Below are 14,767 nucleotides of genomic sequence, written 5' to 3' on the forward strand. Positions count from 1 at the left end.
ACCTGCATCATATCAGATCTGCTCGTTAGTCTGCATCTAAAAAGGAGTGACCACACCTTGGAGAGCTATTGCACCAAGTGGACTGACATGAATCATGGCTCCAACACGAGAGATGTCAATTGAAACAAAGGAGAGGATTATCAAACTCTTAAAAGAGGGTAAATCATCACGCAATGTTGCAAAAGATGTTGGTTGTTCACAGTCAGCTGTGTCTAAACTCTGGACCAAATACAAACAACATGGGAAGGTTGTTAAAGGCAAACATACTGGTAGACCAAGGAAGACATAAAAGCGTCAAGACAGAAAACTTAAAGCAATATGTCTCAAAAATCGAAAAATGTACAACAAAACAAATGAGGAACGAATGGGAGGAAACTGGAGTCAATGTCTGTGACCGAACTGTAAGAAACCGCCTAAAGGAAATTGGATTTACATACAAAAAAGCTAAATGAAAGGCATCATTAACACCTAAACAGAAAAAAACAAGGTTACAATGGGCTAAGGAAAAGCAATTGTGGACTGTGGATGACTGGATGAAAGTCATATTCAGTGATGAATCTCGAATCTGCATTGGGCAAGGTGATGATGCTGTAACTTTTGTTTGGTGCCGTTCCAATGAGATTTATAAAGATGACTGCCTGAAGAGAACATGTAAATTTCCACAGTCATTGATGATATGGGGCTGCATGTCAGGTAAAGGCACTGGGGAGATGGCTGTCATTACATCATCAATAAATGCACAAGTTTATGTTGATATTTTGGACAATTGAAAGGATGTTTGGGGATGATGAAATCATTTTTCAAGATGATAATGCATCTTGCCATAGAGCAAAAACTGCAAAAACATTCCTTGCAAAAAGACACATAGGGTCAATGTCATGGCATACGGTCAATGTCAATGAGCAGATCTGATTTGATGCAGGTGTTAATTTGGGGGATGAAAATTTACAGGGTGATTCCATAATTTTTTCCTCAGAATTGAGTGATTCCATATTTTTTTCCTCTGCTTGGTGTAAAAAGTAACCGTTACTGACTGCCACAATCTTTTTTTCTTGATTTCTTATAGTGTTTCTTAAAGCCAGAAAGCTGCCATCTGAAATGACTTTAGTTTTGTGTCATGTCTGTGAGCTGCTTTTTTTCTACAAAATTAAACAACTGAATGAACATCCTCTGAGGCCGGTGATTCCATAATTTTTGCCAGGGGTTGTATATGTGTCAGCCCTGTAGTAAACTAGTGGCCTGTCCAGGATGTACCCCACGTCTTGCCCAATGACCCCCGTAACCTGTAACTGCAATAAGTGAGTTTAGAGAAAGGATCTGATCTTGAACCAGGACAAACATAAACCCAGACACACAGGTTCCTCACTCATCTGTGCTGCATTCATGGTGTCCACTGCTTCAGCAACGATCACAGAATTGCCAGCAAAATTAAGATCAGATATAAAGTAGGTGTAGTGGTACAGTACCAGTGACATTAGCACTAGGCTGTGTGCATCAGGCAGTAGATAGGGCCCTTCATCTTTGCAAAAGGAGCAGTATACGTACATTATAATTCAAACTTGAATTTTCCGTACAGACACTATTTGTAAATGTAATCTTGTAGCAATCTGCAGTACAAATGTGGTACAAAGGAATTAACTTTTATTATAAGACACATGCTCAGGGTGTAGCCTTCCTCTCACCCAGTGCATGATGGGACAGGTTTCAGGCTGCACATCAGTTGGTTAGCTGTCTGATGGAGAATATGATAGTTAACTCTCCTCTTCTTTACACTAGTTTGTCTTGTTAACAGTACAGAAAAACCTCACATTACCACACACCTTGTATAAGACAGTTCAGTGATTTATCAGGTGTGGAAAAATAAAGAAATCAGATTAAAAAAATACATCCAGTGGAAAACATTATTTCAACGTATCATCTTTACACAGTTATACCGTTTTCATACATAAACTTCTTGATGTTGTGGTGGATCCAGTTGCTGAATGCAGAAACACGGGTGAATACTGATGGCTTCTTGTCTCGAATGCAGCCTCGTGGTCCAAAGCTGGTAATACCATGAACCTCCCATGTTGTGTTGGTTCCAGAAGCAGAACAGGCAAAAGGTCCTCCAGAGTCCCCCTGCAGGAGGCGGGTTGGGAAATAGAAGCAAAACTGGTCAAGTCAACTAATGCAATGGTGAATGCTCAATTTTTAAAGGAGATATCTGGTATTTTTCTGCCTCGACTCTATTTTGGGAGTCACCCAAAATATCTATAAATCAGTGCAATACTGAATTTGAACACAATGACTGCCATAGGCTTGTTTTGTAAGATATAGCACGTCATCGGTTATCGACTTAAACGAGCATAGGAGGCTAAGGTAACCAGCTAACTTTACAGTCAGTCATCTTAAAATGTCTATTCACATTTAGTGAGATGGAACGTGCACATTTACCTCCACAGGGACCCTCGCTGTGCTACCAGATACTTCTATTGACATTTTCACCTGTTCAGTGACAACAACAAGTGGTTTATGCTGTGTTTTTAGATTACCCCAGACAATAACATGTAGCCGTGTAGCCAGTGAGTGACAACACTGGACAGCCACATTGAGTTCACCAATAGTTTTGAACCCAACCACTGGTAATGACCACTCATTTTGACATCACAGTCAGCTATGGACATAATTTTAACAAGCTTTAGGAAGCTTTAACACATTTACCACAACAACTAGCATATAGCGTTCCAATTAAGAGAGTAGGTAGACAATTATTTATTGTACAGTTGGCCCAGATTCCTTTGTGTTCTGGTGATGTCATCATGCTGCTGTCTTTATTCAGGTAGAATCTCTCACAATGAAATTGGAGCAGTAAAAATAATGTGGGTCTGTTTTTGATCAAAAATTGCAGGAGTGAAGCTATTTGATTCATGTGTTGTAATAGCAGGTGGGCATCGAAGTACATGCTGATGAGGTCAAAAGCTGCTGTTTGGTTCACACAGGTGTCGTTTGTAGGTTTTGACACCAATGAGACTACATGTCTGTTTCTAACGCGACATAATTAGTAATTATGTAGTTATTAATTCAAAGAAATAAAAAACATATTTCGAAGAGGTTGTATGCTGTGATGGAAGTAATGCTTTCTAGCTGCAGTTTCCCTGCTCTACCTCTAGATGCAGTGCGTACACATGGCCAGAGCAGTATGTATATTTCCACACATTTCTAAGTACAAGTTGGTAAATTCCATATTTTGCATAGAAGTGTTCATTTGCACCGTTTAAATACAAATGTACATAGGAATGGTTGATAAATGAGGGCACTGGAGTTCTCCTTGAAGAGTCTGTAAATCTCATCCCTGCACTGAGGGTCTTTATGCATTTTGGCTCTATTTATGCAAATGTCAGGTTTTTTTTGTTTGTTTTTTTAGTATTTAACTCCCTGCTGCAGGTTACCACTACTGGGCCCCTTGGCATTTCACACATTTTAATTTGCTTATGTCATTTTAAATACAAAAAGTAAATCAGGCTTCTCAATTTAAAATGTTCTAAAATTATCCTCCTTAACCTCAAACGCAAAGCAAGTATAGAGAAGGATTTTCTTAAAAAGAAGACCTGAAAGTTCAGCTACAATTTGCCAGAAGGTACATCTGAGAAGCAAGCCTAGATTTGATGTTTTGGTGAAAGAGAATTCTTCTTTGCTTCACTTCATCATGAAGCTCTATAATTGGGGATACAAAATGCAAAACATGCAGTATGTACAATTTCTCCAATCACAGCCACATAAGCCTGTAACTTCTGGGTTGTCTGAGAGTCTTGGTGGCTTTCCTCACTCTTCTCCTTCTTGTACAGTCACTCAGTTTTTTAGAACTTTCTACTCCACACAGATTTACCATAGAGTGCCATACTGTTTGTATTTCTTCATAGTTGAATGTAAATAAAGTCCAAGACATATTCAGTGACTTGGAAATGTTGATGTATCCATCCCCTGACTTGTCTGAAGAAAACTGCCAATAAAACTGGTTATTTACAGGTATTATACCAAAGAGTTTCATTGCTTATGCAAACCATCATCTTGGCTTTTATATGTTGAATTAATTTCTATCAAGTTGTAGAGATTTGCTTTGAGATTGAGATTAAGTAAAATAATTTTAGAAATGTTTATACTGAGAAGCCTGATTTACTTTTTGTATTTGAAATAACACAAACAAATTAAAATGTGTGAAATATCAAGTGTTCCAATACTTTTGGATGACACTGTATTCTCCCATGCCCCTGCTCGCATGATTGCTCATTTATTCCTAATGAATATACTCAATGACCAACAAACCAGGCAGGCATTACAGATCAAGACTGACTGACTACAGACAGAAACATTCCATAAAAGATACTTATATAATAGGTCGTTGAATTATTCTACTGTGTTTGTTTAAAAAAACTTCATAATTATCACTTGCTCTTCTCCCAGCACAATACTGAATGTGTCCTTTCACCTGGCAGGCAGACTTTAGCTCATCAGGGCTTTCGAAGCCGGCACAGATCATGGAGGGTCTGAGGAAGCTCCACCAGTAAGCAGGTTTACTGCAGGTGGGGAAGTCGATCACAGGGAGGGCGGCCTGATTCAGCTTCTCTGACACTATTGGAAACGGTCTTCCTGTAATCAAAGGGAAAAGAAAGCTTTACCGAGGACAACAGACGTGCACATATGAATATTAATATGCAGATCTTTTCACTCATGCTTGTTTGTCACCAGCATTACTCAAAGTCATACAGACTGACTCTGATGAAACTTGACAGAGGAGTGAGGCATTGGCCCAAAAAGAGAAACCACTGGTTTAGATCAGGGGTGGGCAACGAGGGCCGAGACACTGCATTTTTCTTTACAACCAATCATCTCAGCAGGTGGGTTTCTGATGAGCTTCTCCCCTGAACATAAACACCTGATTGTTAATGAAATCAGCAAAAGCTGCAGTGTCTCGGCCCTTCGTGGCACATGATTGCCCACCCCTGGTTTAGACAACCCAGTCTCACAGCTGTCGTGATTCAGCAGCACGAAATATACATTAATCTATTGGTTCGTGATATTGTTACGAAAAGCGCCTCATTTTTGTCACGGCAGCACGAAGGGGGTGGGGTGGGGTCATGGTTAGGGTTGGACGTAGGAGTAGGGTTAGTAATAGTGAGTTAAAAAACCCTGTCATGAAAATTTGACTCATTTCGTGACGGGAGGATGAAACCAAACGTGAGACTGGGCTGGGTTTAGAAAATTCATCTTGGGAGGACTCAGAATTTCACTACTTTTTTTCAACATTGAGATATAAGACATTTTACAGATTTTTCAATTTGTCATGAACCAAAAGATCAATGCTGAAAGAAAAGTAGCTCCCTCCTCCACATGGTTCATGTATGTTGTGTCTTTATTTTTTTTTTATGATCCATTGCCCATGTTTGTCTTCATTTGTTCTGTTTTGGTATTTTAATTTTATTTTGGATTCTGTCTAGTTTTCTCACCCGTCGTTTCTTTTGGGTGCTGATTTTGTGTTCTTCCTCTGTCTCACCATCGTTGTGTTTTTGACCTCTGTTTATTGTCCCATATCACTCACGTGTTTGATTCTTTGTTTTATTTTGTTACTATTTCACTCAATTTTGGGGTTGCTTCAATTATTCTCTCTCACTCTCTGAAATTGCATTTTCTCTGTTTTTTTAGTGTTGGTACCTTTTTGCTGACTTGTTTTCAGTTTGATCATTGCCACTTTCGTATTTGTGTTCCTCTCTCCCTCCCTGTTTTGTTGGAAGATTTCTATTGTGTCCTGTTCTCCTTGTGGTCCTACATACTGCCTTGTTAGGCTGAAGCCAGTGATGGGCTCACGAAGCCTTGTGAGGCTTTCCTTTCACTGTGTCCTGTAACATGTTAATGCCTCGAAGCTCCAAACACTGACATCTGGAGGGTTACACAGTAAATACACTTTAAAATTACATTTTGTCTTGACAGATTAAGGAGTCAAAGGTGTGTGTGTGTGTGTGTGTGTGTGTGTGTAACTCTCCCTTGATTCTCCTCTAAAATGTTGTGGGGCTTCACTTTGTTACTGGTGGGTGGTGGTGGGCTTCATCAGGTTCAAAATCTGCATTTCTGTCCTGTCAGAGGGGTAATTCTCCTGACGTGAACAACTGCTGTTGTCACTTCTGTCTGTTATGGGTTATACTGTATGTGTGAATTAACAACCTTTATATGGTTGGAAATTTACTTTAAAATGCACATTATGTCACCCCTCCCATGAAATAATCATGCCTGCACCAAGAATCACCAACAAACAAAACCTCTGGAGCCATCGCTGAAACATGTGACGTCGTCTACCTTTCTCATCGCCCCAGCCAGTGACAAAGCAGGGTGTCCCAGCAGGCATCACTGCTCCAGGTTCTGGCAGACAGATCGGGCTGATCTCCCTCGTCATGTTGACAGGCTGAGCCAAATGCACCAAAGCAATGTCATTAGCGAGATCAGAGTAATCCTGCTCATAGACAAACCCCTCATGGCGGACGATGCCATCGACCTTGTAGCATGCCTCTGCTGAGGGAACATCCAAGGTGGAGTTCATGTGATGCTTTCCCAGACACATCCGCCAGAGAGACGTTTTGTTTCGTTGGCTGGCAAATTGAAGATTAAAACCAAAGACAAGCTTTAGGGTTATAAAGTGGCAGCCAAATTTTGCTCATTAGAAAGTGTAATATCTGTGTATGTTTTTTTAATCTCTATGATTATATCTTACCTCATGAAGCAGTGAGCAGCAGTAAGGACCCATTGTTTGTGAATCAGAGACCCTCCACAGATATGCCTATAGGATGTAGTCAGTGATAACTAGCGGAAAAATACATGTTCAAAATTAGTGTGGTGTGTGTGTGTGTGTATATATATATATTTATATCTAATATATATATATATATATATACACTCAACAAAAATATAAACGCAACACTTTTGGTTTTGCTCCCATTTTGTATGAGATGAACTCAAAGATCTAAAACTTTTTCCACATACACAATATCACCATTTCCCTCAAATATTGTTCACAAACCAGTCTAAATCTGTGACAGTGAGCACTTCTCCTTTGCTGAGATAATCCATCCCACCTCACAGGTGTGCCATATCAAGATGCTGATTAGACACCATGATTAGTGCACAGGTGTGCCTTAGACTGCCCACAATAAAAGGCCACTCTGAAAGGTGCAGTTTTGTTTTATTGGGGGGGGATACCAGTCAGTATCTGGTGTGACCACCATTTGCCTCATGCAGTTCAACACATTTCCTTCGCATAGAGTTGATCAGGTTGTCAATTGTGGCCTGTGGAATGTTGGTCCACTCCTCTTCAATGGCTGTGCGAAGTTGCTGGATATTGGCAGGAACTGGTACACGCTGTCGTATACGCCGGTCCAGAGCACTCCCAAAACTGCTCAATGGGTGACATGTCCCGGTGAGTATGCCGGCCATGCAACAACTGGGACATTTTCAGCTTCCAAGAATTGTGTACAGATGCTTGCAACATGGGGGCCGTGCATTATCCTGCTGCAACATGAGGTGATGTTCTTGGATGTATGGCACAACAATGGGCCTCAGGATATCGTCACGGTATCTCTGTGCATTCAAAATGCCATCAATAAAATGCACCTGTGTTCTTCATCCATAACAGACGCCTGCCCATACCATAACCCCACCGCCACCATGGGCCACTCGAATCCACAACATTGACATCAGAAAAACGCTCACCCACAAGATGCCACACACGGCTGTCTGCCATCCGCCCTGAACAGTGTGAACCGGGATTCATCCATGAAGAGAACACCTCTCCAAACGTGCCAAACGCCAGCGAATGTGAGCATTTGCCCACTCAAGTCGGTTACGACGACGAACTGGAGTCAGGTCGAGACCCCGATGAGGACGACGAGCATGGAGATGAGCTTCCCTGAGACGGTTTCTGACAGTTTGTGCAGAAATTCTTTGGTTATGCAAACCGATTGTTTCAGCAGCTGTCCGAGTGGCTGGTCTCAGACGATCTTGGAGGTGAACATGCTGGATGTGGAGGTCCCTGGGCTGGTGTGGTTACACGTGGTCTGCGGTTGTGAGGCTGGGTTGGATGTACTGCCAAATTCTCTGAAACGCCTTTGGAGACGGCTTATGGTAGAGAAATGAACATTCAATACACGAGCAACAGCTCTGGTTGACATTCCTGCTGTCAGCATGCCAATTGCACGCTCCCTCAAATCTTGTGACATCTGTGGCTTTGTGCTGTGTGATAAAACTGCACCTTTCAGAGTGGCCTTTTATTGTGGGCAGTCTAAGGCACACCTGTGCACTAATCATGGTGTCTAATCAGCATCTTGGTATGACACACCTGTGAGGTGGGATGGATTATCTCAGCAAAGGAGAAGTGCTCACTATCACAGATTTCGACTGGTTTGTGAACAATATTTGAGGGAAATAGTGATATTGTGTATGTGGAAAAGTTTTAGATCTTTGAGTTCATCTCATACAAAATGGGAGCAAAACCAAAAGTGTTGCATTTATATTTTTGTTGAGTGTATATATATATGCCAGATATACACTGATCAGCCATAGCATTGTGATCACCCGCCTAATATTGTGTAGGACCCACATTTTCCAACAAAACCGCCCTGACCCCTTGAGGCATGGCCTCCACTAGTGCTGTGGTATCTGGAACCAAGACGTTAACAACACATTCTGACCCCGTTTCCATGTACACTGGTTTTCCTTCCTTCCACCACCTTTGGCAGGTACTGACCACTACAGACCAGGAACATCCCACAAGAACTACAGTTTTGGAGTTCTTGTGTCACCTCGCCATCACAGTTTGGAGATAATCAACGCTATTCACTTCACCTGTCAGTGATCAGTACTACAGCTGATTGATGGAAGTTTAGACACACCTTAAAAGCATTCAAACTCAATTTTTTTTTCCAACTGTGCATGTTCCATTTATCAACAATATTTGCTTTAAATCATTATAATGTCTACTTTATTTCCATATACATTTCTTTAAAAATAATAGTTTTAAAACCTTCTAAATTGACATCTTTTGGGGTTAGTTACAGAATGCTTGGCTGTATTTAAAGCCTGATCTGTAGAATATGTGCTTTCTTGCATTTAAGTTCAACCACAACATCATCCATCCAGCAGGTGGCAGCCACCTCTACAGGGTATTAACTAAGCAAAACAAAGTTACTACCCTATTCTCTTTTGTTAATATTGCAAGATATGGCATTTTTTAAACATTTTCCTGAATTTATCAAGAGCTAATACACAGATCTTTCTGGAAAAAATAGGCATATGAAGAGTACTGATATTTAAGAACAGGTAAGATTTGGTACGGAGCTGGATAGTAATCCAGATTTTGTAGATCTTGATCTTGCAATATTAAAGAAACTGAAAAAAAAAATACAAATGTTTACAGAGATGTGTAAAAGAATAGGTACTTGTTGGAGCACTTTGAGTAGTGACAGAGGTATTCTGTCTCCAAGTACCATTCTAGTTGTTGTTGAGTTATTGTGTGAACAAACCGGACAGGATGGACACTTTCATTTATCTAATCTTCTCTCACTGTATTTTAAGGTGTATATACTTTGGTTTCAGCTGTGGAAAACAAGCCATTTTAGACCCAAAAATAATCCTTGCAGACCTCCACAAGGCATTTTCAACTGAGAAGTAGAGCCCGACCGAATATACCAACTGACTGACAATATCAGGTGATATGGGTTTACATATATGTCAGTATCGTGTTATTTACCGATATGAAAGCTGATTTTACCAAATAGACAATGCAGAAAAACAATTTGGCTGTTGGAAATGGTGTCATTACATAGTTTATCCAGGAGAGGGCATACCAATAGCATTGTTTACAATGTTGTCAAGAGTGGCTGGAACCCCCATCACTCCTTGGTCATATTAGCTACAAGACACAGAGGCAAAATGACCAGGTGCCACTCATTTTTAATCAGAGTGGGGTTTTTTATCCAGCAACAAGAGTCAAATCCTCCACTATGCTGATAAGTTCATCTTATGCAATGCTGAGTGATGAAGACAGCAACTGCTAATTCCGAGTGAAGGCAGTGTGATGAGCACCAGACGTTGGTTGGTTGCTCCAACAAAGATCATGAACTAAGCTCCCAGACAGCTATATTTCTGTGTAACTTTAATATGTTTTACATTTTTTTTCTCTCATATTTAGTAAAAGTCAGCAAGAAATAAACACATATATCGTCACTCACCAGATATATCAGTATCTTTTTTTTTTTTTTTACTTCCTAATATCGGTATCTGTATTGGTGTTGTGGTTACAATTGGCCCCAAAAGTACATATTGGCCGGGCTCTGCTGAGAAGCCATTTATTTGAACACACTGATCTGTATTTTCCAAATAACTACATAAAATAAATTCTCTCAGTCAGCAGATTTGGTTCTACCTGCATGGAGACTTGCCAGGGCCAAGAATGTGGCACTGCCTCTATTCCATTCACCACCCTCAGAGTGGCGGTATTGGGTGTCACTGCCGGGTTGCCACAGTCTTCTGGCCAATCTAGGAAGAAAAAATGCACAATTCCATGATTTATAAATTAGCCATGATCTGTTTTGAGCCCCACCTGAAGCTGGTTACAAAGTCAGGCTTGTGCAAGTCTCACTGATTGTAATGTTGTCCCAAGGGTTAGCAGGTGGAGGAGGCAGAGTTGGGATAACACCAGCATCAGTGGTCCAGTAACCACGGAAACCCATCTGCTGATTGGCTCCATTACTTACAAACCGTATGATAGCTGTGTTACCAGTGATGGTGATATTTGGAGGTGGGGCGAAGCCACAGAATCTGCCTGCAAAACACATGAAATGAAAGGCATCACAGGGCTGATGCATACCCTATGCACTCTACACCCCATAATATAAATGTACAAGTAAATACACTTATATCTGTAATGGTATTTTCAACTATACTCAACAAAAATATAAACGCAACACTTTTGGTTTTGCTCCCATTTTGTATGAGATGAACTCAAAGATCTAAAACTTTTCCACATACACAATATCACCATTTCCCTCAAATATTGTTCACAAACCAGTCTAAATCTGTGATAGTGAGCACTTCTCCTTTGCTGAGATAATCCATCCCACCTCACAGGTGTGCCATATCAAGATGCTGATTAGACACCATGATTAGTGCACAGGTGTGCCTTAGACTGTCCACAATAAAAGGCCACTCTGAAAGGTGCAGTTTTGTTTTATTGGGGGGGGATACCAGTCAGTATCTGGTGTGACCACCATTTGCCTCATGCAGTGCAACACATCTCCTTCGCATCATCCGTGAAGAGAACACCTCTCCAACGTGCCAAACACCAGCGAATGTGAGCATTGCCCACTCAAGTCGGTTACGACGACGAACTGGAGTCAGGTCGAGACCCCGATGAGGACGACGAGCATGCAGATGAGCTTCCCTGAGACGGTTTCTGACAGTTTGTGCAGAAATTCTTTGGTTATGCAAACCGATTGTTTCAGCAGGTGTCCAAGTGGCTGGTCTCAGACGATCTTGGAGGTGAACATGCTGGATGTGGAGGTCCTGGGCTGGTGTGGTTACACGTGGTCTGCGGTTGTGAGGCTGGTTGGATGTACTGCCAAATTCTCTGAAACGCCTTTGGAGACGGCTTATGGTAGAGAAATGAACATTCAATACGCGAGCAACAGCTCTGGTTGACATTCCTGCTGTCAGCATGCCAATTGCACGCTCCCTCAAATCTTGCGACATCTGTGGCATTGTGCTGTGTGATAAAACTGCACCTTTCAGAGTGGCCTTTTATTGTGGGCAGTCTAAGGCACACCTGTGCACTAATCATGGTGTCTAATCAGCATCTTGATATGGCACAGCTGTGAGGTGGGATGGATTATCTCAGCAAAGGAGAAGTGCTCACTATCACAGATTTAGACTGGTTTGTGAACAATATTTGAGGGAAATGGTGATATTGTGTATGTGGAAAAAGTTTTAGATCTTTGAGTTCATCTCATACAAAATGGGAGCAAAACCAAAAGTGTTGCATTTATATTTTTGTTGAGTATGTATGACTTCATCATATAACTTTAGTGTGAGTTCATAATGAAGTCATTCATACCAATCAAGCTCGCATATTTTCCTGATAAATATATGCTTTAGACCATCCATCTGGGCTTCTTGGTTAGTGAGACACAAAACAAAAATTGTGTTGTGTTTTTTAAACCATGTTTTCCTTGACCTTTGACAAAACTAAGCCAAATTCTAATCACCTCTAGATATCTATCCAGGTAATATTCCCACCAAAGTTTGAAGGAAATCCACCAAGTTGTTTATAAGTTATCTTGTCCACAGACACATGAGAGTGAAAACAACACCGTGCTATTGCAACTTCCCCAATGTGCAGGGTTAAAAAACATAAAATAAAACTGATCTTCATCGCACATACAGTAGTGTTGATGATGATGATGATGAATACTTTATTGAGCAAGTTAAAAACATTTATACATTGCGCACATTCATCTTTGAAAATCCGTACATTACTCAAAGGGAGTAGAATGAAGTAAAACTTATATTTTCTACCCCCTTTCACATGTTTTATTTTCGACTACGCAGACAAGAATAAATAAAAAATTTTGAGATCATATATACCTATATAAACACACACCTTGCATTATACATATTAACATGTATTTACATAAATACACTACCTCTATACACAAATACCCTTGCATACACCAATACACACACTAGATTCAATGAGATTTGACAGTATAACACTTTTAACCCACATACAAGCACCCATGGGCACCCAGCCCATGCATGCATGCACGCACATTTACCTATATTCGATTAAACTTGATGATATATTAATTTTTTTTTTTCCCCACACACATGTATCATGGGCAACTTGTGTGCATTCATATTTCCCATACGTTCATCATGCCCAAATAATATAACAGTTTAGATCCACAAACATGCACACCTGTATGTATACTAAGAATTATGTTATTCAGTTTCATATTTTTTTAATATTTTGAGTTTTAAATTTCTTTTGAATTGATGTACTGTAGTACATACTTTGATGTCCTCAGTTAGGTTATTCCATAAATCCACCCCATGTCTCGTAAGGCACATTCGTTTCATTGTTGTACGAGCACACTGTTTTTTTTAAATTATATTTCCTTCTTAGATTGTAATCTCCCTCTCTTTCACTAAACAATTTTCGGAGGTTATCTGATAGTAGGTTTTGTTTCACTTTAAAAATAATTTGTAAAGTTTTAAATTCTGCAAGATCTCTAAATTTTTGTATTTTGGATTGTAAAAACAGTGTACTCGTATGATCTCTGAAGCCTACATTATGGATGATTCTTATTGCCCTTTCTGTAACTTAAAAAGTGTGTCTACATTACTTTTATATGTATTACCCCATACCTCAATGCCATAGCTAATATATGGTAATATTAATGTGCAATAAATAATATATAAGGACTCCTGATCTAAGAAATGTTTGGCTTTCCCCATTATGGAAATACGTTCTGGCCATTTGGATTGTATGCTAGCAATGTGGGGGTTTCCAGCACATCCTGTGATCGATTATTATTCCTAAAATCTATGTTGGTTAACCCTTTCAATAGGAACCATGTCAATTTAAGATTTACTTTTGTTTTCATTCTTGGTTTCCAAAGAGCATTAATTTTGTCTTTGAAATATTAAGTGACAATTTATTACTATCAAACCAATTTTTTAATTTAATAATTTCTATTTGCATTTCGATCACAAGTTGTTCCAGGTTTTCCCCAGAACATACTATCGTTGTGTCATCAGCAAAGAGGATAATTTCAGTTTTTCAGAGATGAATTGCAAGTCATTAATATAATAAAAAAAAGTTTAGGTCCTAAAACAGACCCTTGTGGAACTCCCACATGTATCTGTTTAAACAAAGATTTATATTCTCCTATTTGTACATATTGTTGCCTGTTGTTTAAATAAGATTGGAGCCAATTTAGTGCAATACCCCTTATGCCAATTTTTTCCAATTTACGTAATAATATGTTGTGGTTAATAGTATCAAACGCCTTTTTAAGTCAATGAAGATCGCCATTGTATGTTTCTTTTTATCAATATTATTTGTTATTTCTTCCACAAAATCAATTAAAGCTAAAGTTGTTGATCTATTTTTGGTTATCGTTTAATATCTTGAACTTTTCAATGTATTGATCTAACCGTACTGTATATAGTTTTTCTAAATTTTTTGAGAATTGAGATAACACAGATATAGGTCTATAATTTGAGAATAGATACTTATCTCCACTTTTATATATAGGTGTAATTTTGGCAATCTTCATTTGACTTGGAAACTCTCCATTAATAAAAGATAAGTTATAGATATGACTTAGAGGTTTTGCAATTTCATTAATGACTTGTTTAATTATTGTAGTGTCCAACTTATTGCAATCTACTGATTTTTTTGCCTTCAATTCATTAACAGTGTTTATTATTTCCATTTCGTCTGTTGCTGATAGAAAGAATGAATTTGAGTTTACTTGTTCAGTACCTATTTCTGAGGCTGAATATGGCATTTTTATTTCAGCTGCCAATTCTGGCCTTATATTGACAAAATAATGATTAAATGCATTTACTAGCTCTTCGTTGTCTTCGTGTTCAGAATAACAGTAGTGCTATGTGACTAAAAACATTAATCCAGGTTTTGAGTATACAAGGTCTATTAGAAAAGTATCTGACCTTATATTTTTTA

General features: G+C 39.3%; 1 protein-coding gene and 1 long non-coding RNA gene across 2 annotated transcripts in view; one reads left to right on the plus strand and one right to left on the minus strand.

The window, feature by feature from the left end:
* Positions 1 to 1,430: 1,430 nt before the first annotated feature.
* LOC117526858 lies at positions 1,431 to 1,707 on the plus strand. Its single transcript, XR_004565369.1, has 2 exons — positions 1,431 to 1,591; positions 1,632 to 1,707. It is a non-coding gene; the product is annotated as an uncharacterized LOC117526858 (long non-coding RNA).
* A 19-nt stretch (positions 1,708 to 1,726) lies between these two features.
* zgc:154142 (uncharacterized protein LOC555481 homolog) overlaps positions 1,727 to 14,767 on the minus strand; it is a 50,562-nt gene continuing 37,521 nt past the window's right edge. The window contains exons 20-25 of the mRNA XM_034188933.1: positions 10,661 to 10,843; positions 10,445 to 10,557; positions 6,740 to 6,828; positions 6,328 to 6,617; positions 4,466 to 4,626; positions 1,727 to 2,118 (exon numbers count right to left, since the gene is read on the minus strand). Coding sequence (XP_034044824.1) covers positions 1,921 to 2,118; positions 4,466 to 4,626; positions 6,328 to 6,617; positions 6,740 to 6,828; positions 10,445 to 10,557; positions 10,661 to 10,843 — 1,034 coding nt within the window. The 3' untranslated portion in view covers positions 1,727 to 1,920. The remainder of the gene's footprint in view (positions 2,119 to 4,465; positions 4,627 to 6,327; positions 6,618 to 6,739; positions 6,829 to 10,444; positions 10,558 to 10,660; positions 10,844 to 14,767) is intronic.

Source organism: Thalassophryne amazonica, chromosome 15 (genome assembly GCF_902500255.1).
Source record: "Thalassophryne amazonica chromosome 15, fThaAma1.1, whole genome shotgun sequence".
Taxonomy (NCBI): domain Eukaryota; kingdom Metazoa; phylum Chordata; class Actinopteri; order Batrachoidiformes; family Batrachoididae; genus Thalassophryne; species Thalassophryne amazonica.